Source organism: Oryctolagus cuniculus, chromosome 2 (genome assembly GCF_964237555.1).
Source record: "Oryctolagus cuniculus chromosome 2, mOryCun1.1, whole genome shotgun sequence".
In the NCBI taxonomy this organism is placed as follows: Eukaryota; Metazoa; Chordata; class Mammalia; order Lagomorpha; family Leporidae; genus Oryctolagus; species Oryctolagus cuniculus.
The window spans coordinates 65,444,752-65,470,787 of record NC_091433.1 but is presented as its reverse complement, the minus strand read 5'-3'; the positions used below and the strand labels follow the sequence as shown (position 1 = coordinate 65,470,787).

General features: G+C 43.9%; 2 protein-coding genes across 5 annotated transcripts in view; one reads left to right on the top strand and one right to left on the bottom strand.

Annotated features, from left to right (window-relative positions):
• TRAPPC11 (trafficking protein particle complex subunit 11) overlaps positions 1-3,871 on the bottom strand; it is a 56,324-nt gene extending 52,453 nt beyond the window's left edge. Inside the window, exons 1-2 of the mRNA XM_002709491.5 lie at positions 3,732-3,871; positions 1,510-1,734 (exon numbers count right to left, since the gene is read on the bottom strand). Of these exons, the coding sequence (XP_002709537.1) occupies positions 1,510-1,713 (204 nt within the window). The 5' untranslated portion in view covers positions 1,714-1,734; positions 3,732-3,871. The remainder of the gene's footprint in view (positions 1-1,509; positions 1,735-3,731) is intronic.
• A 156-nt stretch (positions 3,872-4,027) lies between these two features.
• RWDD4 (RWD domain containing 4) lies at positions 4,028-25,121 on the top strand. 4 transcript variants are annotated; one of them, XM_002709490.5, is made up of 8 exons: positions 4,028-4,381; positions 7,782-7,862; positions 14,489-14,598; positions 14,688-14,835; positions 15,713-15,830; positions 18,018-18,067; positions 18,198-18,200; positions 23,316-25,121. In XM_002709490.5, exons 1-8 carry the CDS (start codon positions 4,358-4,360, stop codon positions 23,346-23,348), a joined length of 567 nt encoding a protein of 188 aa, XP_002709536.3. In that variant the 5' UTR covers positions 4,028-4,357; the 3' UTR covers positions 23,349-25,121. The 4 variants fall into 4 exon arrangements, 3 of the variants coding, with proteins under 3 accessions (XP_002709536.3, XP_051688676.1, XP_069924431.1); XR_007914189.2 differs by having other exon boundaries at positions 18,018-18,200; XM_051832716.2 differs by lacking the exon at positions 18,198-18,200.
• Positions 25,122-26,036: the final 915 nt, after the last annotated feature.

Sequence of the window (26,036 nt, the reverse complement as noted above, 5' to 3'; positions counted from 1 at the left end):
TGCAATCTGTTGAAATCTTTACTTAGTATATACTAAGTTGATCTTCTGTATATAAAGATCATTAAAAATGAATCTTAATGAAGAATGAGATCGGATGGTTTGTGGGTGGGAGAGTGGTTATGGGGGGAAAAAAACGCTATAACCCAAAAGTTGTACTTTGAAAATTTATATTTATTAAATAAAAGTTTTCTAAAAAAATATGACATTGAAACAAACTGTAAAGACTATGGATTCTATACTGATATTGATAACAAAGAAAGGGAAATGTGAGATCTTCCTTTTAAAGATTTTGCTCAATATATGGAGATGTGGGGAAAAGCAAGACTCATAGGATAGAAAGGTACATAAAGTAATTATTCAGCTGGGTTTTAAAAAGATAATTGTTGGGGCCAGCGTTGTAATGTAGCAGATTAGGCTGCCCCTGCAATGCCACATCCCATGCGGGTGCCAGTTCACATTCTGGCTGCTCTACTTCCGATCAGGCCCCCTGCTAATGCACCTGGGAAAGCAGCTGAAGATAGCGTAAGTGCTCGGACTCTTGTCATCCATGTTAGAAACCCAGATGAAGCTCCTGCCTCCTGGTTTTGGTATGGCCCAACCCAGGCCATTGCAGCCATGTGGGAAGCGAACGACATGGAACATCTCTCTCTCTCTCCTCTCTCTGTAACTCTGCCTTTCAAATAAATAAACAAACCTTTTTAAGAAAAGGCAGAGAGAGAGAGAGGTCTTCCATCTGTTGGTTCACTCCTCAGTCGGTCACAACAGCCGGAGCTATGCTAATCCGAAGCCAGGAGCCAGGAGCTTCCTCTGGGTCTCCCACATGGGTGCAGGGGCCCAAGGACTTGGGCCATCTTCCACTGCTTTCCCAGGTCATAGCAGAGAGCTGAATTGGAAGTGGGGCAGCCCGGACTTGAACCAGCACCCATATGGGATGCCGGCACTGCAAGCGGCGGCTTTACCCACTAAGCCACAGCACCAACCCCATAAACAAATCTTTTTTAAACATTTTATTAAACATACATGAACATGTCTATGGTTTTCTTTTCTTTTTTGAAGATTTATTTATTTATTTATTTACTTACTTACTTATTTATTTGAAAGTCAGAGTTACAGAGACAGAAGGAAAGACAGAGAGAGATGTCCAGATGGTTGCAATGGCCAGGGCTAGGCCAAGCCAAAGCCAAGAGCCAGGAGCTTCCTTCCAGTCTCCCACATGGGTGGCAGAAGCCCAAGCACTTGGGCAATCTTCAGCTGCCCTCCCAGGCTCTTTACCAGGGCGCTGGATTGGAAGTGGAGTAGTGGGGACAATAAGCCAGTGCCTATTTGGGATGCCTTCATTGCAGGTATCAGCTTTATCCACTACACCACAATGGCGGCCCCAAAGTTTTCTTTCTATACAAGTACAACCATTGTCTTGATAAACTCAGGTTTCCAGCACAGACAACAGTAACACAAAAAGACATACATACACAGAGAAAGAGTGAACCCATGAAATCATAATGTCATTACCTTGGGTCTACATTTGGGATACTCATGGTCACCTGGGAGCACCTTGAAAGAAATTGGTACTCGGTCAGCTCTCCGATTGGCACAGAAGGCATCCCAGACAGCTCTATGTACAGCATTATACACGACATCCAGGCCCGTAAGGGTAACAAAGGCCATAGGCCGGCAGCATAATTCCACAGGGAAGTCCCACTGTGTGGGGCTCATGGTCAGGTTGTCATGAAAAAGCTGAAAATACAAATGAAAACACATTCATAAGCAATTCTTTCAGATCTATTTCTAATATATGGACCGCCACTGAAAAAATTACAAAAAGGCAAAAAGCTTTGAGCAAGCTGGAAGTAAGGGAACTAGAAATCACTTACAGAACTTTAAATCAGTGCTGTAGCTACGTAACAAGAACATACAAACCACATAAATGATTTTACATTTTCTACCAGTCATATTAAAAAGAAACAGGTGAATTCATTTCAATAACACTCTCAGTAGGTCCCAGATATTATCATATCAACAACATAAAAGTTATCAATCAGATATTTTACTTTCTTTGTACTACACTAAGTCTTCACATTTTGGTGTGTATTTTATCCACACAATATTTCAATCTGGACTAGCTTATTTCAGATGCTCAACAGCCACACATGGTTACTGTGCAAGATGGACAGCTGTCAACTGGCAAATCTGTCCCAAATGTACTGTATAAAAACTGCACCTAGGGCCGGCGCCGCGGCTCACTAGGCTAATCCTCCGCCTAGCGGCGCCGGCACACCGGGTTCTAGTCCTGGTCGGGGCGCCGGATTCTGTCCCGGTTGCCCCTCTTCCAGGCCAGCCCTCTGCTGTGTCCAGGGAGTGCAGTGGAGGATGGCCCAGGTGCTTGGGCCCTGCACCCCATGGGAGACCAGGAAAAGCACCTGGCTCCTGGCTTCTGCCATCGGATCAGCGCGGTGCGCCGGCCGCAGCGTGCCGGCCGCGGCGGCCATTGGAGGGTGAACCAACGGCAAAGGAAGACCTTTCTCTCTCTCTCTCTCTCTCACTGTCCACTCTGCCTGTCAAAAAAAAAAAAAAAAAACAAAAAACAAAAAACAAAAAACTGCACCTAGGCCGGCGCCGCGGCTCACTAGGCTAATCCTCCGCCTTGCGGCGCCGGCACACCAGGTTCTAGTCCCGGTCGGGGCGCCGGATTCTGTCCCAGTTGCCCCTCTTCCAGGCCAGCCCTCTGCTGTGGCCAGGGAGTGCAGTGGAGGATGGCCCAGGTGCTTGGGCCCTGCACCCCATGGGAGACCAGGAGAAGCACCTGGCTCCTGCCATCGGATCAGCGCAGTGCGCCGGCCGCGGCGGCCATTGGAGGGTGAACCAATGGCAAAAGGAAGACCTTTCTCTCTGTCTCTCCCTCTCACTGTCCACTCTGCCTTTCAAAAAAAAAAAAAAAAAAAAAAACCTGCACCTAAAGCTTTGCCATACTCAACTTTAAAAATTTGGGCAGTTAAATATGCATGCTTATTCTCCAGCAAAGGCTGGAAACATGAAGGTAAAGAGAGATATACACTGAATGCTTCCACGAGGAAAGCTGAGGAAGAGAAATTTTCAGATTTCCTGAAGGAAGCCAACGGAGCCACAGATCAAACCATGACGTGGAAGGAGGTACAGGGGTACAAGTGAGCATTCTGGGTGGACACCACCGAGTGCAAGGGAAGCAATCTGTCAGGCAGCATGACAAGTAATTATAATAATGCGGCTTTACTATAACGAACTGGAGTTCAGGGGGTAAGACTAACGTCTACTAACAACGAGATTCAGAGATGATGTCCTACACCAATCGCAACTACAAAATGAGCAAAGGAGGAATGAACTCAGTTTGAGGCCAAATGGTTATTTAAAAAAAAAAAAAAAAAGTCGATGGTGAGGATGTGGAGCACAAACTCAACTGAGGCTTAGATTCCATCCCCGTGGTCACAGAATTCTGCCCCAGATAGCTCCAATGAAGGAAGCTGGAGAAAGAATCTTGCACAAAAGGCATCTTCCTCTTCTATCACCCCACCCCGTTAAGTGGGAGGCGCGGGGGGCGTCCTGGAAATGGGTGCGTCTTTTGGGAGGGGCTGGAAGAGAAATGCCAGGACTGCACCCTCACACTTAGGGAAACGCAGGCCCCAAAACCAGTGCTGTTAAGAGCTAGCTCTTCCTCGGCGGCCTCGCCTGGCCCCATGGGTCTCTGGGCCCGGACTCACCCAGGCCGCACGCCCCGGACCCGCAGCAGCCGTGGCCGATCGCCGCCAGGCGGGAGAAGATGACAGGAATGACAGGAAGCAGGCCGAGAGGCCACAAAACGTCCGGACCCGTCCCTATGGCCGCGGCCCCGCCGCAGGCTCCAGCAGGCCGGACCTCCCGGTCCCCACCTCCTCTGGCACAGGAAGCACTTTCTGGACGTGAGTGACAGCGTCCTACACCAATCGCCGCCCTGGAGTCGGACGCCGCTCTCCACAACGCGAAGGAAGCTCTCCAAGTCCAACGAGAGAAAGAGTCGGGGGCGGAGATGGAAGGAGCCAATGGGAAAAACGAGGGGGAAGAGGGGGGCGGAGCCTCCGCCGGTACCGCCCCGCAGCCTCTCCTCAGACTCCGGGTCGCCTCACCCACGGCGGCCTCCGGCTCCCGGAGCACAGCCGGGCCCCTGTGGTCGGCGCCTGGACGCTGCCGAGAGCCTCGCGGCGTGCGTGACTCTGGTCTTCGGCTGCGAAGGGTGCGTGGCCCCGCAGCCGAGGCGCGGAAGGGGGACGCCCCGGCCTCGGGGGCCAGTGCACTTGTGCCCTCTTCGTTGTGAACGCCAGCAGCCCGGGAGAGCCCCGCGACTGGCGCGATGAGTGCCAACGAGGACCAAGAGGTGAGCCCCACCCGAGGCTGGACGCCCGTGTTCCCGCGCAGGCGCGCAGCCACAGCCCGGGGCCCGCACGTGCCCTGCGCCCCGCGCGCCCTCCGAGCCTGGCCGGTGCGGTGCGAGAGAGGACAGGCGTGCGTGAAAGGGTGGGGGCCCGCCTCTGCCTGCCCACTCCCTGCCGTCTTTCATATTTGCTCACCCGGGGGTCTCCGCAGATTTCCTTGATGACCAGGGTGACTGTCCTTGGTCCATGACCCAGTTGTCTCCTTGACTCCCGCGTGGTGTTCAGAGCTTGTGCCCTGAGCTGGCCTGGAATCTGGTCACCTCTAAGTCCTAAAAACTCTTGACTGGTAGAGAGTTAACTTAGTTAAGTCTCCTAGTGGAGAAAAATAATGACCCGCGTGTCTCTGGTTTCTGTCCAAATTGTTTTATGAAATCATTTTTCCGTGTTGGCAGATGGATGCCGAATCTTGAGTATACGGCGTGCCATCAGAATTGTATGCTTCGTGCGCACGTATTTTCTCTTTAAAATTCTGTTTTGACACGTTGGAGGGACGCGCCAGGTCACCTCTGGGGGCACCTTCTACCTTTGTGATGGGTAAGGCGCAGTGAGTGGCCCCCGGACCGCGCCGTGAGGCTGTGCTAGGATTGCAACCAGACCCCAAGCCTCCTGTGCATTCGCTAATACACTTGTCAGGTATTGCTTTAATTAGCACTTCCACACGATAGAAGTGATAGCATCTGTGGATCAGAAATTAGCTTTAAATTAAGACCCAAAGTTCAACAAGCAAGTTGACACCTGAATTCCTTCAAAGCAGTTTTGCTACGGGAGTCTCTCAGCCAAGGCATTACTAGCTTTGTCTTCCAGCAATGCACAGAGCATACATGAAGGGGAAGGTTTCTCCAAGTTGGAACCATTTGAGTGATTGTTAAATAAACAACCTGCACTGCACCCCACTCCGTTTGAGTCAGAATTTCTGCGGTGGGGCCCCGAATCTCCATTTCCACTCTTCCATGTGACTGATTTTCAGATCTTTGAAGACAGTTTCCTGCCCAATGTCCTTTTCTTGGCAAAATTGTTCCCTTAGCTTTTATTCCTAAGCCCATTATTTCAGTTCCTTTACCATCCTGGAATCCTGTCAGCCGGCAGGTTCTAAGCTTATGTCCTGTTGTCAAATTGTTGCAAAACGCCTTTTCTACAGTTACATTCAGTAACGTTCACTGTCAACTAAACCGTTTAAGTGCTTTTTATAAAATAATTTGTCTTTCTCTATTTGTGTATCTAAGAATGTAAACATAATTTCTTCTACTTAATGCTGTTTAATTGCATCACGAGCATGTTTTTTAAGGACATTTTGAGTTCTTAATTCTGCCGCCAGCGTGATGCACTGTCCCATCATTGAACCTGCCTTTTGTTTATATTCCTGTTCCAGTCATTAAGGAGTAGCTGTATTTTGAGTCAGTTGTTTATAACAGTCTAATCTTCTTAGTTGTTCCTGAATCCAGTTTGAATTTCTATATTTTTCTTTGTAAAGGTAACAAGAGAAACTTGTGGAGCTTTGCTAAAATCTGTGTAGACTGTTTCCTGCTGGTCTCTGAATCAGAAGTACCATCTCTGAGAAGGATTATTTACATATGCCCTCATTTCATATATTGGCTAGGTTTTAGGGACTACTCTTTGTTCTCCCACCATTTCTTAAAAAATCAATTCTAAACTTGTGTCCATGTCACAAGGTCGCCATCTTTACTCTGTAGAATTCATGGTTACACCTTTTTGAAAACCAGAACATGTACACGAGGGCAGTCTTCTCAGAGAATTGTCCGTGGTCAAATGGTGCTTGAGACTCAATCTTTATATTATTATTATTTGTATGTATATCATAAATACAACATTAGGAACATAGTAATTTTCCCACTGTACCTGCCCTCCCACCCACTCTCCCCTGCTTCCTCCTCCCTCTCCTCTTAAGTCCGAGAAGAAAAAGAAAGAATGAAATTTAAAAAACTAAAAGAACTGTTCGTCAACAGTATAGACAAGGGCCATTCTATGTCATAGCTTCTCGAAGGTGATTTCGCTTTTTTCCCCCTTCCACAAGACCAAGTCATTTGTAAGACCACTGTATTCTAAGAAACACTCCCCAGCAAAGTTGCTAGATACGTTTTGTGTTGCAGTCCTTTCTCCTATCTTGAGTAGATCCTTACCAACCTTTCTCTTTAAGTTTTCTTTTTTTTTTTTTTTAAGATTTACTTATTCACTTCAGAGGCATAGTTACAGACAGAGAGAGAGGTCTTCCATCCCCAAAAGGGATGGAAGGTTCATCCCCAAAGGGAGCTGCACGGATCCTAAGCCAGATGCCAGGAGCTTCTTCTGGGTTTCCCATGCAGGTGCAGGGGCCCAAGTAATTGGGCCATCTTCCACTGCTCTCTCAAGCCATTAGCAGTGAGCTGGAGCAGAAGTAGAATAGCAGGGACTCGAACCAGCGCCCATATGGGATGCCAGTGCCACAGGCAAATGCTTAAACTATTATGCCACAGCGCACCGGCCCCTAGTTTTTTTGTACAATTTTTTTTAAGTTTTAAATCATCTCATTAGAGAGATTACAAATATAGTAATTTATGTAATAGGAAGTTCTTGTGCTTCGTATTTTTTTTTTTTAATTTTTTGACAGGCAGAGTGGACAGTGAGAGAGAGAGACAGAGAGAAAGGTCTTCCTTTGCCGTTGGTTCACCCTCCAATGGCTGCCGCGGCCGGTGCACTGCGGCCGGCACACCGCGCTGATCCGATGGCAGGAGCCAAGAGCCAGGTGCTTTTCCTGGTCTCCCATGGGGTGCAGGGCCCAAGCACCTGGGCCATCCTCCACTGCACTCCCTGGCCACAGCAGAGAGCTGGCCTGGAAGAGGGGCAACCGGGACAGAATCCGGCGCCCCAACCGGGACTAGAACCCGGTGTGCCGGCGCCGCAAGGCGGAGGATTAGCCTAGTGAGCCGTGGCGCCGGCCGTGCTTCGTATTTCTTATCTCCAGGTTTAGTGCTCTTTCCACCCCAGGCTATTACTCTTCAGCAGAGTGATAATAAACCCATGCTCTGGAGTGGCTTTAAATTGAATCTTGTTTTCCTCCCTGGTAGGAAGGAAAAAATAAGGTAATAAGATCTTCCCAGGATGGATGTTAGAATTACATAAGATGATGTAGCGTAAAACACTTAGGAGGACCTGACACATAGTTTTAAAACAAGTATCTATAGCATAATTGTAATGTGGGTGTTACACATGCATAATTGAGAATATCATTCCCTATAAGTTAGCCGAGTTCCACATAGTTGAGTGGTCTTAAGTCAGTAACTAAAGATCCTCTATTTCTAATCTGCTTCTACTACTAAAAAAAATTAATGGTTTCATTTCTTTCAGATGGAACTAGAAGCTTTACGTTCTATTTATGAAGGAGATGAAAGTTTCCGGGAATTAAGTCCAGTTTCATTTCAATACAGGGTAAGACATGTCATGAGTAGGAACCTTACCAGTTCGCTAGAAAAAACTAAAGGTTACTGAAAATGCTGATTTTGGTTTTTAAGCTTAGTGGTTGAATTGTATTCTACCTTTATATTTTCTGAAGCATTTAAATGAAACTCATCAACCATGACTTACTATTTTTAACATTTGAAAACTTAATTCAGAAATGTTTTAAAAACCAAGAGATACTTGTTTTTATTGTAACAGAATCATAAAGTGTTAGAAATGGAAGAAACTTTGGAAATTATATGATTTTTACCTCCTAGTTAGTCCTGTTTTCCTTACCTTACATAGCTGTTACTGAGAATTATCAGAATTAAAATCCAGGTCTGGGTTCCAAGTCTAGTGTTCTTTTCAGCACCCTGTGACATGATCAAAAAAAGTTGATATTTTATTAAATCTATATACTAAACACATGTGAATTTTTTTTACTTATGTGAAATGTAGATTTTCTTTAAAAAGAGAATTCCTTTTAACTCTGTCTTCAACATAACAGTATCAATATTTTACTTTGTAAATAAATAACACAAACCGTATGTCAAATGATGTATCCAGATGATTATAAGTAGTGATGTAATGAAAAAGTATTTTTGTGAAAGGTTCATTGTTATAAATATTGTCATCATTTAAATTATATGAGAATGATAATGATCCTTTTTTTTTTTTTTTTTTTTTTTTGACAGGCAGAGTGGATAGTGAGAGAGAGACAGAGAGAAAGGTCTTCCTTTTTGCCGTTGGTTCACCCTCCAATGGCCGCCACGGCTGGCGCGCTGTGGCCGGCGCACCGCGCTGATCCGATGGCAGGAGCCAGGAGCCAGGTGCTTTTCCTGGTCTCCCATGGGGTGCAGGGCCCAAGCACCTGGGCCATCCTCCACTGCACTCCCTGGCCACAGCAGAGAGCTGGCCTGGAAGGGGGGCAACCAGGAAAGAATCCGGCGCCCCGACCGGGACTAGAACCCGGTGTACCGGCGCCACTAGGTGGAGGATTGGCCTAGTGAGCCGCGGCACCAGCCGAGAATGACCCTTAAATATGACTTAGTGGAAATTGTCACAGGAAATAAACTGTTTGCAGTTAACTTATTTTGGATTCTATCCCTGTTCAACTCTTCTAAATTCCCGTAAAAGCTCAGCAATATCTTTACAGTATCTCCATACGTAGAACAACTAAGGGACTTTTCATGGTCAAAGTTAACAATGGAGTTAAGTCCAAGGCCCTTCTCATTGACTCCAGCTGCCTCCCCAGACTTTGCCCGTCACTGCCACTTTCTCCTAGCAAAGATGAGGTTGAGAGTATTCATATACTTTCTAAATGGTTCTGTTAACAACAGTGGTGTAATTGAGCACGCTTCTACAGAGTCCTCTAGGACATGTATGTGCACTGTGCACTGGACACTCTGATGTAGCTATAGGGTGAATTTCAGAGGAAAGAAACATGAGATGAGGGGACAGTGTGATGACAAAGAACACGGAGTAGAGCTCGCTCTGCCCGTGCCCCAGTCAGCCCTAGTCCCCGTGCTGCAGAATAGAGCAGTAGGCTTCTGACTGACTTCCTGCTCTTTGTTCTTTCTTTGGCTTCCCCATTACACTCCATCGTTCAGGCTCTGACAGACTGCTAGCTCACTCACGGAGACACCACAGGAGTCATCCAGTTGTCTTGTTTTATAAAGTGTCTCTGTGGTTTCTGCTTGCCCCAAGAAGGACTGGATTGCTTATCCTGACACCTGAAGGCCTTCTCTGTTTTGAACTGTCCATCCAAGCTTTCCCAGCTGCTGGCGTCCATTAGACCAAATGAGTTATTAAATGCATTCCTGGCCAGCGCCGCGGCTCAATAGGCTAATCCTCCGCCTGTAGCGCCAGCACACCGGGTTCTAGTCCCGGTCGGGGCGTCAGATTCTGTCCCGGTTGCCCCCCTTCCAGGCCAGCTCTGCTGTGGCCAGGGAGTGCAGTGGAGGATGGCCCAGGTGCTTGGGCCCTGCACCCGCATGGGAGACCAGGAGAAGTACCTGGCTCCTGCCTTTGGATCAGCGCGGTGCGCTGGCCACAGCACACCGGTCGCGGCGGCCATTGGAGGGTGAACCAACGGCAAAGGAAGACCTTTCTCTCTGTCTCTGTCTCTCTCACTGTCCACTCTGCCTGTCAAAAAATTTTTAAAAATTTAAAAATAAAATAAATAAAAAATAAATGCATTCCTGTTATTTTTTTAAGTACCCTGCATTCTCCCTTTGGACATACATTAGCTCTTTTCCTCACCTCTCAGCCATTATTCATTCTGCTTTTCCTTTAAGGGCTAATCAAGCTTCTTCTGTGGCATATTTGGCTCATGACTCTTGTCTCTGCCCTGACTTTGAAGTAGAATTAACCATTCCCCATTTATAGGTTTTTTTTTTAATTTGTTTATTTAAAGTCATGGGGCCAGTGCTATGGTGGAGCAGGTAAAGCCACTGCTGTCAGTGCTGGCATCTCAAATGGGTGCTGGTTCAAGTCTCAGCTACTCCACTTACTATCCAGCTCCCTGCTGGTGCACCTGGGAAAGCAGTAGAGGATGGCCCAAGTGTTTGGGCCACTACACCCACATGGAAGATCCAGAAGAAGCTCCCAGCTCCTGAATCTGGCCTGGCACAGCCCCAGCCATTGCGGCCTTTTGGGAAGTGAACCAGCCAATGGAAGACCTTTCTCTTTCTCTGCCTCACTCCTCTCTGTAACTCTTTCAAATAAATAAATAAATAAATCTTTTTTTAGAAAAAAAAAAAAGAAAGTAAAAGAGAGAGAGGGAGAGACAGATTGAAGACCTCTCTCTCTCTCTGCCTCTCCTCTCTCTGTGTAACTCTGATTTTCAACTAAATAAATAAAAATCTTAAAAAAAAAGTAGAAAAAGTAGAACAGAGGGAACTCAAAAGAGCACTCATATGGGATGCCGACATCACAGGTGGCAGCTTATCCTGTTGCACCACAATGCCAGCCCCTCTAAAGTATCCTTTAATAGACATTATCCCTAACCCATAAATCCACAACCCATTTAAGGATCACGCATTGCATTTTGTTGTCTTGTTTTTGTTTTTTTTTAAGATTTATTTATTTATTTGAAAGTCAGAGTTACACAGAGAGAGGAGAGGCAGAGAGAAAGAGAGGTCTTCCATCCAATGGTTTACTCCCCAATTGGCTGCAACGGCCAGATCTGCACCGATCCAAAGCCAAGAGCCAGGAGCTTCTTCTGGGTCTCCCACGTGGGTGCAGGGGCCCAAGGACTTGGGCCATCTTCTACTGCTTTCCCAGGCCATAATAGAGAGCTGGATCAGAAGTGGAGCAGCCAGGTCTCAAACCAGCGCCCATATGGGATGCCAGCACTTCAGGCCAGGGCATTAACAATCTGCGCCACAGCGCCAGCCCCAACATTTCGTTGTCATTGTTTATTCTACTCTAACACCAAAGAGCTCCCAGCCTTCTTCTCTTGACGCATTTATGACAAAAAGAAAACAGGCCAGTTTTGTTATGTAATGTTCCCAGATATGGACTGATGTTTTCCTCTGTTAAGATTTAATTAAGGGGCTGGAGCACTGTGGCACAGTAGGCTAAGCCTCCAACTGCGGCACCAGCATTGCATGTGGGTGCCAGGTCATGTCCTGGCTACTCCTCTCCTGAGGAGTGTTGCTGCCACTTGGGGAATGAACTAGCGATGGAAGATCTTTCTCTGTGTCTTTCCCACTCTCTGTCCGTAACTTTACCTCTCAAAAAAATAAATTAAATCTTAAAAAAAGACAAAGATTCAAATTAAGGAGCCAGGGTTGCGGTACAGTGAGCTAAGCTGCCCCTGTGATGCCAGCATTTCATATTGGAGCACTAGTTTGATCCAGCTCCCTGCTAATGCACCTGGGAAAACAGATGACCCAAGTACCTGGCCCCTGCTGCCCACTTGTAATACCCAAATGGAGCTCTGACCTCCTTACTTCAGCTTGGCCCACTCCTGGCCATTGTGGCCATTTGAGGATGAATGAGCAGATGAAGACGCATCTCTCTGCCATTCTCCCCTTCAAATAAATCTTTTAAAAATAAAGATTAAAATTAAGTATTTTTGATAAGAATACCACATAGGAGGATGGCCCAAGTACTTGGGTCCTGCACTCCATGGGAGACCAGGAGAAGCACCTGGCTCCTGCCATCGGATCAGTGCGGTGCGCCGGCCGCAGCGCACCAGCCGCGGTGGCCATTGGAGGGTGAACCAACAGCAAAGGAAGACCTTTTTCTCTGTCTTTCTCTCTCACTGTCCACTCTGCCTGTCAAAAAAAAAAAAAAAAAAAAAAAAAAAAGAATACCACATAGGTGATGTATGTACTACCACAGCACCTACATGAAATGGACACTTATACAGAGAGTACATAATATCTTCTAGAATCATCACTGGGGGCTGAGGCTGTGGTGTAGCGGGTAAAGCCGCCACCTGCAGTGCCAGCATCTCATATGGGTACTGGTTTGAGTCCTGGCTGCTCCACTTCTGATCTGGCTCTCTGCTATGGCCTGAGAAAGCAGAGGGAGATGGCCCAAGTCCCTGGGCCCCTGAACTCTGTGTGGGAGACCTGGAGGAAGCTCCTGGCTCCTGGCTTCAGATCACGCAGCTCTGACCATTGCAGCCAATTGGGAGTGAACCAATGGATGGAAGACCTCTCTCTCTCTTTGCCTCTCCTCTCTCTCTGTAACGCTGACTTTCAAATAAATAAATAAATCTTTAAAAAAAAATCATCATTGGTGATACTTCGTTTGAACACTTGATTAAGGGGATTGTCTTGTGCAGTCCAGAGGGCTGGTCACATCATCCAACAAGATATATTGGAAGCCCTGCCTCATGACCAGCTAGAGCTGGACGGCTTTTATTCTGTTAGACAAAATGAACTGGAGCATTAAAAATGCATAGTATAAAAAGAAATAGTAAGGCCGGCGCCGCGGCTCACTAGGCTAATCCTCCGCCTTGCGGCACCGGCACACCGGGTTCTAGTCCCGGTCGGGGCACCAGATTCTGTCCCGGTTGCCCCTCTTCCAGGCCAGCTCTGCTGTGGCCAGGGAGTGCAGTGGAGGATGGCCCAAGTCCTTGGGCCCTGCACCCCATGGGAGACCAGGATAAGTACCTGGCTCCTGCCATTGGAGCAGCGCGGTGCGCCAGCCGCAGCGCGCCGGCCACGGCGGCCATTGGAGGGTGAACCAATGGCAAAGGAAGACCTTTCTCTCTGTCTCTCTCTCTCACTGTCCCTCTGCCTGTCCAAAAAAAAAAAAAAAGAAAGAAAAAGAAAAAAAAAGAAGTAGTAAGAGTATGGAAGCTACAGGGCCAAGGAGAAATAACCACCAGGATTTCCACAATCCAGTGCTGAGCCAGACATTTCAACCCTGTTCGTCCTGATCCTGGAGTTGTCTAACCTCATTCAAAAAATGACAAGAGGCTGCAGTCTTGGCATAGTAGGTGAAGCTGCTGCCTGCAATGCCAGCATCCCATAAGGCTGCCAGTTCTAGTACCAGTTGCTCTATTTCCAATCCAGCTCCCTGCTAATGTGCCTTGGAAAGCAGTGGAAAGTGGCCCAGGTCCTTGGGCCTCTCTACCCACATGGGAGACCCAGATGAAGCTCCTGGTTCCTGGCTTCAGCCTAACCCAGCCCCAGCCTTTGCAGCCATTTGGGGAGTGAGCCAGTGGATGGAAGAGCTCTCTTTCTGTGTCTATCTCTCTCTCTCTCTCTGTAACACTGCCTTTCAAATAAATAAATCTTTTTTAAAGAGAGAGATGGTGAATATGGTTTTGTATGAGTCTAGTTCAATTGACCCAAAAAACACTTCTTGGAACATGGCAAAGACACCTGCCCTGGGCTGCAGGTAGCGTGTCTCACTGCCTGCTCCTTTATCTCTTAATTTCACATTTCATTTTCTGGAAGGCACACCAGTTTACTTGGTTTTATAGTTGTTGTTATTTTTAAGATTTATTTATTTATTTGAAAAGCAGAGCAACAGAGAGGGAGAGATCTTCCATCTGGTTCACCTCCCCAAATGCCCACACAGCCTGATCTGGGCCAAGCCAAAGCCAGGAGCACAGAACTCCATCTGAGACTCCCACATGGGTGGCAGGGTCCCAGGTCCATTATCAGTGAGCTGGGTCAGGAGTGCAGCAGCTGTGTCAAACCAGCTGTTCGGATGCAGTGTCCCAACCGTCAGCTTAACCCACTGTACCACAAAGCCAGCCTGTTTAATTGTTCTTAATACCTTTTGTGATGTAGCACTTGGAAAACTTAAAGATGAGATGTTTCATTTGTGTAGGTTATTATTATTGAACATTCTCCTCCTGTCCCCCATGGGTGATGTCTTGTCTTCATCCTCAGAAAACTTTGGTGAAAACAAAGATAAGATGTAGCCTTGGTGCAGGAAAAGCTGATGGGCTGGTTGCAGAGGGGGCTGTGGGTATAGGAAAGTTGTGAGGCAGACTAGATCAGAAATTGGACTCCCTTCCCCCTGCTCAGTCTCCACTGACTTCTCAACGTGTTGTGTTTCGACCTGAGCATGAATGTTTTTAAAGATATGTTACTGCCCTGTCTTTTTGTCACTCTCCACAAGCCTAATATTTCCCTTTTCTTCAGATAGGTGAAAATGGCGATCCCAAAGCCTTCTTAATAGAGATTTCCTGGACAGAAACCTATCCCCAGACACCTCCAATTATATCTATGAATGCTTTTTTTAACAACACCATGTAAGTAGTGTTTCTTCTTCACCTTTTTTTTTCCATTTTACTCTGTATTTTACTTTTTCTTAGCAAAAAATGTTTGTTGTGTGTTGTAGATCATCAGCTGTAAAGCAGAGTATATTAGCCAAGTTACAGGAAGCAGTAGAAGTTAATCTTGGCACCGCCATGACTTATACATTGTTTGAATATGCCAAGGACAATAAAGAGCAGTTCATGGAGAACCATCATCCCATTAATTCTGCAGTGAGTATGGGTTATTTTTTGCCAGATTCTTCTGCCAGTTGGGCCTTCCTCTGCTGGTAATTAATTTTAATCACTAAATTTTTTTTTTTTTGAAAATTGGGAAGAAACTTGGTGTTAGATTTTAAATGAGAGTTGCTGAGTTAAATAAGAACAACGCATTTTAGATTTCTTATTTAACCAGAAGATGAAATTATGTTCTCTAGACTTTTACCTTTTATTAATGAGGGGGATACTTTTGGTACCTACCAAAACAGAGACATTGTTTGAATTTACTTAGTCTCCTCAGAAAGCTTGGCTATCTAAAAGATTTCTTAAATAGTGCTAAAATATGTGTGGGATTGCTTTTCCATGAGGCTTACTTTGTTTTAAGTGGTGCTGCCAAAGTTCAGTTTGAAGGTGTTACGACTTTGGAAGCCTTTATTGAACAGGACCTGGAACCATTTGCAGCAGCACTTGCCATCTCATAAGCAAACACAAAACTAAATGTTTTAAATGTTTTCTTCAGGGAACCAAGATAAACCAAGATAGGTAGATACAGGCAGTTTTTCTGGAGATGTGTTTAAATGTCCAAATAATAGCAAGTTAAGTTACAAAACTACCTTGGAACCTCTCATCCTCTTTCTCAGGGTTCTAGTTATGACAGTCACACTAGTATAATACTAGTTATTATACTAAATTCCTTTGATGTCAGCTTTTAGAAGAATGAAACCAGTAAAGTGTTAAGGGCACTTTTAATTAATGAATAACAATAAAAGTATAATATTCTTTTATTCACAAATCTAAAAATTAACAACCCATTTCAGAATTTAGCTATATTTGTATGTGTAACTTAATAGGTTTTAAGGCATGAGTCTAAGTGTTATTTCTTTTTTTCTAGACATCCATAAGCAATATCATCTCAGTTGAAACTCCTAATACAGCCCCATCAAGTAAGAAAAAAGATAAAAAAGAACAACTTTCAAAAGCCCAGAAACGTAAGCTGGCAGATAAAACAGGTTTGTGTTATTTTTTTTTCTTTTATAACACACACAAATGTATTGCTTTTTAGTGTGCTATGTATACTTTATAAATATAGACTAATTCTCTTTATTCTTCAAACATTTGGAACAGGGATCTCTTGGGTCACAAATGTATATTGAAAATATTTACTTCATCACAAGGAGTAACTATTTGAAAAAATGGTAACTAAGGGGCACAGTAACTCCAGTGAGTTTTAATACGGAAGAACATTAGCGTAGGACACAAAAACGTGTATTCTGCTGGGACCCACTAACATGTAATAATCTTGTTTCTCTCCTGTAATAATCGTAGGGTTAGTTTTAGTTTCCCTTTCTGTAAAATTATTATAATGTGCTTATTTTGAATGCGGATTTTTTGAAGATTTCATAAAATGAGACATATATAGTATACAAAGGAAGTAAATCATTTTAAATTGAAGAATTTTAAAAAAGTGTATATTTATTAAGCTATTATTAGAATATTCCTCTTTAAGAATTACTTATTTATTTGAAAGGTAGAGTTACAGAGAGGCAGAGGCAGAAGCAGAGAGAGAAGTCTTCTTGCTGGTTCACTCCCCAAATGGCTACAACAATCAGAGCTGGGCCAGACCAAAACCAGGAGCAGGAGCTTCATCCAGGTCTCCCATGTGGGTGCAGAAGCCCAAGCACTTAGGCCGTCTTCCGCTGCTCTCCCAGGCACATTAGCAGGGAGCTTGATCAGAAGTGGAGCAGCTGGGACTGGAATTGCTGTCCATATGGGATGCTGGCACTGCAGGCATTAGCCTGATGTTCCATAGCGCTTGCCCCTAATTTAGAATATTCTTAATAAAGAGTGAAAACATTTGCAGACTTTGAACTTTTAGATAAATTCTTGTGAGCTAGTTTGAAGCATTCCTCAATGGATTTAAAGCCTTTTTAAAAGAATGTTTGCTTAAATAATGATTTTTTTTTAAACTTTGAATGGCAGAGTGTCAGAGAGGGAGAGACAGATCCTCAGTCCTCTGGTTCACTCTCCAAATGGCCACAATGGCCAGGGCAGGGCCAGGCTGAAGCTAAGAGCCAGGAACTCCATCCAAGTCTCCCACATGGGTGTCAGGGAGCCGTCATCTGCTGTTTACTGAGGTTCATTCGTAGAGAGCTGATTCAGAAACAGAGCAGCCGGGACTTGAACCAGAGCTCTGATAAATCCTGGCAGTGTAAGCAGTGGCTTCACCTGCTACCCCCAGATAATGAGCATTTTATCAGAGCACAGCAATGAACATCTAATTTATCTGGACCACCCTTTAGTCTTGAAGCCAAAGACTTTTTTTTTTTTTTTTTTTTTTTTTTTTTTGTGATGGGCAGTTAGTGAGAGAGAGAGAGAGAGACAGAGAGAAAGGTCTTCCTTCTTTGTGATGGGCAGAGTTAGACAGTGAGAGAGAGAGAGAGACAGAGAGAAAGGTCTTCCTTCTGTTAGTTCACCCTCCAAATGGCTGCTACGGCCAGCGCGCTACAGCCAGCGTGCTGCACCAATCTGAAGCCAGGAGGCAGGTGCTTCCTCCTGGTCTCCCATGCGGGTGCAGGGCCCAAGCACTTGGGCCATCCTCCACTGCACTCCCGGGCCACAGCAGAGAGCTGGACTGGAAGAGGAGCAACCAGGACAGAATCCGGCGCCCCAACCAGGACTAGAACCCGGGGTGCCGGCGCCACAGGCAGAGAATTAGCCTAGTGAGCTGTGGCACCGGCCACCAAAGACTTTTTTATAAGGCCTCCTATCTTGAACCTAGCCTCATGGTATAAAATGCTAACTCATAAAATAGTGAGCCAACACAATTTTTTATTTGAAAAAGCAGTCACTTTATGTAAAGCAGTAGAATTGTGCACATGCATGGATCTGATAAATTGATTAGCTCTTTTTTCTGGCATTGCCCACCAACCTCCATAGTTTCAGGTGGATAAAAGGCTTTCTCTCAAATGGAAGAAGGATAAATATAAAAGGGGGTTTACCTCACCTACTTTGGAAGTATTTTCATGAGAACAATGTGTTCAGTTCACAGTGATGATCAATTCTCTTTCCAAATGAGTGACATGTTTAAATGTTTAGCCTATTCATTGTGTGCAGTAGCATATTAAATCCTGTCTATTAGGAAATTAATTTTAAACTAACTGGTACTAGAAATCACATTCTGAATTTTCATCCTGTAGACCACAAAGGGGAACTCCCTCGGGGCTGGAACTGGGTTGATGTCGTGAAGGTATGTAAAGTCTGTGTTCGAGTCTTCAAAATTGTTACGTGACTGCCGTCAAATAATGAGATTTGTGTTTTCCGTTTCCCCTGCCACGTTTGGGATTCACCGGCACGTCTGCTTCCTCCTTCCCGCTCAGCATGTAAGTAGTTGTGCCATATCCTTCACAGACCTCTCTTTCCTACCCTCCTAGTTCTAGGTTTGCTTTTTGTAAATAATGGGAAATCTTAAGAAGTCACTTGTAACTACAATAAAATCTGACTTTATGTAAATACATCTTAAGAATGGACTTGCTCGGGGCCAGCGCTGTGGTGCAGTGGGTTAATCCTCCACCTGCAGCGCCAGCGTCCCATATGGGTACCGGGTCTGGTCCCAGCTGCTGCTCTTCCAATCCAGCTCTCTGCTGTGGCCTGAGAAAGTGGTGGAGGATGGCCTGAGTCCTTGCGCCCCTGCACCCACATGGGAGACCGGAAGGAGGCACCTGGCTCCTGGCTTTGGCCATTGTGGCCACCTGGGGAGTGGGCCAGCGGGCAGAGGACCTTTCTCTGTCTCTCCCTCTCACTGTCTGTGGCTCTCTCTCTCAAATAAATAAATAAAATCTTAAAAAAAAAAAAAGAATGGACATGCTCAAATATGACTCTCAGTTACCAATAATATAGAAACTGAAGAAAGCCAGTCATGGAATAGAATGCTCTAATTTCTTAGGAGAAACTATAAGCTTTTTCTTTAAGGATAGATCTTATTTATTTATTTATTTATTTTTGACAGGCAGAGTGGACAGTGAGAGAGAGAGAGACAGAAAGGTCTTCCTTTTGCTGTTGGTTCATTCTCCAATAGCCACTGTGGCCGGCACGCTGCGGCCGGCGCATCACGCTGATCCAAAGGCAGGAGCCAGGTGCTTCTCCTGGTCTCCCATGGGGTACAAGGCCTAAGCACTTGGTCCATCCTCCACTGCACTTCCGAGCCATAGCAGAGAGCTGGCCTGGAAGAGGGGCAACCGGGACAGAATCCGGCGCCCCGACCGGGACTAGAACCCGGTGTGCTGGTGCCGCAAGGCGGAGGATTAGCCTAGTGAGCCACGGCGCCGGCCTAAGGCTAGATCTTAATGTTGTTGTTTGTCATTGCAAAGAAAGTTTACCACTTTTGTTGTTTGAAATTGTTTACTTTCCATTTTGTATTTTTCTGCCAACTTCTCTCATATTTTTCTTGCATTATCTGTAGTTTCAGATATATTAATGAGATACTTAACACAATAAGTTAATTCTCTTTATAGTGCTTCACAAAAAAACTTTTGTAAGCCAGTTAGTGCCACATCTGCTGAAAGTGTTTAATGTGATCTATAGCTAGTTAAAAATTAGGATTCTAGTGAGGACCTACAGTAATGGGTAATTTATTAGCAGTGTATTCTTAAAGGTTGCCTTTCAGTAAATAAATAAAATATATTTTAGGGGCCAGCATTGTGGCATAGCAGCTGCCAGCAGCCCATATGGGTGCCAGATCAAGAACCAGCTGCTCCACTTCCAGTCTAGCTCCCTGCTAATGCACCTGGGAAAGCAGCAGAAGATGGCCCAAGTGCTTGGGTCCCTGCACCCATGTAGGAGACCCAGAAAAAGCTCTGGACTCCTGGCTTCAGTCTGGCTATAGTGGCCATTTAAGAAGTGAACCAGCAGATGAAAATCTCTCTGTCTTTCCTCCACTCTCTGAAACTTTTCCTTTCAAATAAATAAAAAATAAATAAATATTATAAATAATGTATAATATTATACAATACATAATATATAAACAATATATTATAAACAATATATGATGTTATATTATATAATATAAATAAATAAACTTTTCCTTTCAAATAAATAAATAAATCTTTTTAAAAAAAGATGTATTTTAAAGTCAGCTATTTGGTTCATGGGATGCATTTCTGTAGAAATTGTTTAAAATAATTTCTGTACATCTGGAATCCAATTTGAAAACAGGAAGTGGGAGTAAGGAGCCATGAGCTGCAGTTGGAGTACAGAAATACAGTATTTGTTCCCCTGTGCTGGGCAGTTGGCTGACCCTGTACAGGAAGTTTCTCATTGACCTGAGCCCCTCTCCACTGATGCCCGATGGGTACTTCACGTTGTGCTGGGTACACCTGCGTGTAACTCGCCAGTGAAGTCCATCCTCTCCTCAAAATGCTCTGTGTTTAGAACGAGCCATTTTGTGGGACAGAGTATGTGCAGCGGATCTCAACTGAAAGTAAGATCTAGAAGCGGTGACAGTACTCCTTTCCCTATCTGGAGAAGTTTTCTGGTGATTTTTAAGAGTCCTTGTTAATATAAATATGGAGTTTCAGATAAAAAAATTTTTAATGAAATTCAAATAAGCCAGTAATCTTGGGAGATGGCAGAAGGTATTTTGAAGGAGGTCACTGCATAGACAGTTTGTCCTGAGTTGATTACCCTGAGCCAGTGGTTTTCAAGTGTGCTCCTGTACCCCCTCAGGGATTATGCAAAGTCAACCATTTACATCATAATCATGCTGTTTGCCTTTTCCATTGGCTTTGCCTTGAGTGTGCATGGTGTGTCCAGAGGCTGTGGGTGTGTGATGCAGTAGAGTGTGTGCTTATGTTCTCCAGAATGTATAAGGTAGTAGGTTTATGAACTAAATGTGTGCATTATTAACTCAGGTGGTTCCTAGCACTTCTGTGCCACTTTCCAATATGCTGGCTTTACCGTTGAAGCAATTTGTGAGAATCCAGCTGTCTTACAAAAATATAAAAGCAGCACCACTTTTCACTTTTTTTGTTCTTATTAGAAAATATAGTATTTTTCCTTTAAAAATATTATTAGGTTATCATATAATGTGTTTATTGTTTTTATGTAAATTTAAATTCTCAGTTTTAATTTCAAGTGCAATAGGTATAACCTCATTTAAAAAGTTCTAAGGGGCCGGCGCTGCGGCTCAATAGGCTAATCCTCCACCTAGTGGCGCCGGCACACCGGGTTCTAGTCCCTGTCGGGGCGCTGGATTCTTTCCCGGTTTCCCCTCTTCCAGGCCAGCTCTCTACTGTGGCCCGGGAAGGCAGTGGAGGATGGCCCAGGTGCTTGGGCCCTGCACCCGCATGGGAGACCAGGAGAAGCACCTGGCTCCTGCCATCGGATCAGCACGGTGCGCCAGCCGCAGCGCGCCAGCCGTGGCGGCCATTGGAGGGTGAACCAACGGCAAAAGGAAGACCTTTCTCTCTGTCTCTCTCTCTCACTATCCACTCTGCCTGTCAAAAAAAAAAAAAAAAAAAAAAAAAAAAAAAATCTAAGGGTCCTCAAATTTTGAGAGTGTAAAGAAGTCCTCGGGACAAAAAGTTTAAAAGTCACTACCCTTAGTAGTTTCTGCTTTTTGTAGCTTCCCACATTCCCTGGAACTCTTGAGGTTGTTAGATACAGTGGAGTTTGTTTATTTATTTGAATGGCAGAGACCACCCAACTGCTGGTCCACTCTCCCAGAATGCTCACAGTAGCTGGGACTAGGTTGGGCTAAAGCTAATGCTAAGAACTCAATCCAGGTCTCCTCCACTGCTCAGGTTGTCACTGCTACTTCTAGGAGTCTGTGTTAGCAAGAAGCTAGAGGTGGGAGCAGAGCCAGATGCTGAACCCAGGTGCTCTGATGTGGGACATGGGTGTCTTAAGCAGCATCTTTTTTTTTTTTTTTTTTTTTTTTTTTTAAGATTTGTTTACTTGAAAGTCAGAGTTATAGAGAAAGAGGGAGAAACAGAGGTCTTCCATCTGCTGATTCGTTGTCCAGATGGCTGCAATGGCCAGGGCTGGGCCAAACTGAAGCCAGGAGCCAGGAGCTTCTTCCTCCAGGTCTCCCACATGGGTGGCAGGGACCCAAACACTTGGGCCATCTTCCACTGCCTTTCTAGGCCATTAGCAGGGAGATGGATTGGAAGTGGAGCAACCAGGACTAGAACTGGTGCCCATATGGGATGCAGTGTAAAGCCATGGGATGAAGTGTAAAGCCACAGGCAGTGGCTTTACCCACTACACAACACCGGCCACCTAACCAGCATCTTGACAACTAGGCCAAACATCTGTCTAAGTGGTTATTCTGATCAGAAGTGCTTTAGTACCATTGGATACTTATTTTTCCTCCACCCACATTTGCTAGCTCCTGCCAAAGATTATCATCAAAAGATAAATTTAAGATTTTTTTTATTGTGTTTTCAAAACTGTAAGAGTTTATTTGATTAAAATAGTAAATCATATATTGTGTTTTTAATCAGAATTTGAAATTTTTTAAAATGTATTATCTGCAATACAAAACAAAAATGGAAGAGTGTCATTCTTTTTTTTTTTTTTTTTTAAGGTTTATTTATTTATTTGAAAGAGTTACAGAGAGAGATTCTCCATCTGCTGGTTCACTCCCCAGATGGCTGCAATGGCCAGGGACAGGCCAAGCTAAAGCCAGGAGCCAGGAACTTCTTCTGGGTCTCCCATGTGGGTGGCAGGGACCCAAGCACTTGAGCCATCTTCCCCTGCTTTCCCAGGTACATTAGGAGGGAGCTGGATCAGACATGGAGCAGCTGGGACATGAACTGGTACCCAGATGGGTTGCCAGTGTTGCAGGTACAGCTTTACCTGCTACATCACAATGGCCACCCCATGTCATTCATTTTATAAGTGGCATCTTCTATTTTTATATTCTTTCTCCCAGTTTCTTTTGTTTAAGCTTTTATATTTCTATTTTTTTTTTTTAAGATTTATTTTATTTATTTGAAAGGCAGAGCAACAGAAAGAAAAACAGGTTTTTCATCTGCTGGTTCACTTCCCAAATTGTCACAGGTCTGGGCCTGGCCGCAGCCAGAGCTAAAGACTCCATTCGGGTCTCCACCTGGGTGGCAGGGCTCAAGCAGTTCAGCCATCACTCGCTGCCTTCTCTGGTGCATTAACAGGGAGCTGGATGGGAAGCAGAGAGGCTAGGACTTGAACTAAGCATTGCCAAGTCGTGACTTAACCTGCTGTGTCACAACCCTGGCCCCTCCAGTTTACTTCATGGAATATTTCAGGAGATTTTTTTTTCCTTTCTGTTCTGTTGAGGTTATATTTTCATTGACATTGTATTTTCTAAAACCTACTTGAAGTAGGTAAGCTTGAAGTTGAAAATAAGCTATAGATGGTGTAAGTTACTCAAACCTTGCTGCCTGTTGTTTACTTAATTTTGATATTGAGTGGAAATAACACAATCACTTGTTGAATATTTGTTTTCTCTTTTTTCATAGTTAAGCAAAACTGGCTCTAAAGATGATGAATAACAACTTGGGATTTGAGAAGTAAACACATCGTTTAGACAGTAAACTGGGTTGAAAATCTTTCATTACTATTTTCTGGTATTGAGGTGGCTTTTTATAAAGCACAGTTTTTTTGTAAGTTTCTTACATAAAAAATGTTTTAAGTGGAAAGTTCATGAAGAGATCTGGTTGTATTGTTTTCACAAACTTGCCTTAATAAAAGGTGAAAATGTTAATTGTTAGTATACTTTATGAACTGTGTTGAGCTTTATAACTGGTCAATAGGGAATAATAATCGTTGTTAATTTATATGATCTTATTCCAGTAGATGTGATAGTTTTTAAAGGCGAACAAAGCCTTTTTCAAACTGTCACCCCCATACAGCGGAGTACTGAGTCCAGTTATTCCATAGTGTGCCCCGTGTTGCTGGGGTTCTAGAATAAAGTCTTTATCTCTGCTTTTGTTTAATTACTGAAGCACACATTGCCTCAGAGAAGTTTAAATACCAGTATTTGAATTTTACACATGGGTACTCTTCATAGTTCGTTTTTATTTCTCAAGTGTGACCCTTTAATAAATTAGTATCTTTATATTTTTATCTTGATTTGTGTCACAATATTTGATCATGAGAGCTTTCAGTGATAAATGGATTAGGAGAATATAAAAACAAATCCGCCAAATACATTTGAAAGCATTCGTGTAGTAAGTGTTAGCTCTTATTTAAAAGATTTCTCTTTGCGGCATATATCAGGATGAGAGTGAAAAAATGCCTTAATGTTTAATTTTTGTGTTGTTGGAGACAATGAGCTCAGTAAATTCATATTTATCTACTGTTTTGTGTTTTTAGTCCTTGGATAACTGAATCCTTCCAGATGGTTCAACATGGAACCACATTTCAAGTCTTATTTCCTTTCAGGATCTTTCCAAGTATCCACATACATTTTTCAACCTGAGCATCTTTTTAATACAAAGAAGCCTTTCAGAAGCTAAGCTATCATATACACTTGATTTGTTTTTAAATCTTGAATAGAGGAAACTATTACTGTTTCACCAGAAAAAGTTACTGATGTTGACGTGTGATTTAGTTTATACTCCCCAGCTTTAAGAACACTTAGACCTACTGCTTTGTCTGGAAGGACAGATGTTAGTTCTTCAAGTTACTATACTTGTGCAACTTGAGTGAGAGTTTTTTAATAAACATCTAACTGTGCAAAAAGAAGTTACCTTAGTGTGAGAGCAGGTTTGAGTTGTACCCATGGTTTTCACTGGGTTAGTTTTCACTTCAGTCAAATCATTTGAATTATAAAGAATTATAGTGAAGGAGTTTAATCGCATTTTCAAAAGCTGAATCACATTTTCTTTCTTGATTAATATAGAGCAAAATGTTGAAATTCAGGACCACTGGTATATGCCAATTTTTGTTGGGGTTGTACATATGTAGTTCTTGTTGTGTTGATTTGTTTGTTTACTATTTTGAAGAAACATCTGCTCATGGAAGAAAATACTTTGTTTTGCTCTAAAGATCCCAAAACTGATCAGGCTTATCGTTGTTCGTAGATTACAAAGAGTAATGCTAGTTAAATGCCAATGAACTATTTTTACACTTTTTATATGAAATGTACAGATTTCTGGGGTGGTGGTGGCAGTGGTGCCTCTTATTACCTTCTGTAAGACACTTGAGCCTTCTCATCAATACTGCCATCATCTGTCTGATATTCCCAGTATATTTTCTCAAAGTCTGTTTACTTAAAATTGTGTGGAATGACATAATAAGCAATAAAGTCTGCATTACCGTGATTTTTCTACATGTTTTATTTCAAATCACCATAGAAAAATGTTGATTTTATAAATCTGCATAGCCATATTTGGTACACAATACACCCTCCTACTTAGAAACTATTCAAAATGTTGGATTAAAAAAGTGTTCTTCATATCAGCTCACACAAAAGAGTACCCAGAGCCTAACAAACTAAATAAAAGGTACAACCTGGAGGTTAATGACAGCTTTACAGCTTCAGGGGCTCAGAGATGGGAGATGAAGTCCACACAGACAGCATATGCAAGGCTGAGACCCATTCCCCAGTGAGGGCCCTGTCTGGATAGAGGGGTGAAGTATGAGCCTATGTATACATATACACATACCATAAACTCTCCTGAAAAGTGTGTCCCTAAATAACCTCAGTGTTAGATTTCAGCCCAAATTCCTGCCTGTATGAATGATCTTAAAAAAAAGGCCAATAAAAGTAACCCAGATTTAAGTGCTACGAATGTGTAGTGGCTCTAGGCAACTGATAGAAACTAACACAGATCTGCTCTGGAAGAAAGCGCCAATTCAGTTCCTGGAATGTAGAAAAAAAAAAAATCATACAACACATGGGAGTAAGGCAGTATGAGAGCCTGCTGAAAAAAAAGAACTATAGGGAGTAATATACTGACTAAAGTATTTTAAATAAGAGGAAATTGGAAAACAGACCTATTAAAAATCACCAAATTTATAAAAGAACAAAAGAGAGCCTCTCAAACTGAAAAATGGCCTAAAAATACATTTATAAAAGGGAAAAAAAAATGGGCTGGCATTCGGCACAGAGGTTGGAATGCCTGGATTTGCGTGTGGCTCCACTCCGGATTGCACCTTCTTGCTGGTGCAATGGCTTGCTTGGTGATGGCTCAAGTAGGTGAGTCCCTTGCCACCCACATAGGAGACCCTGATTG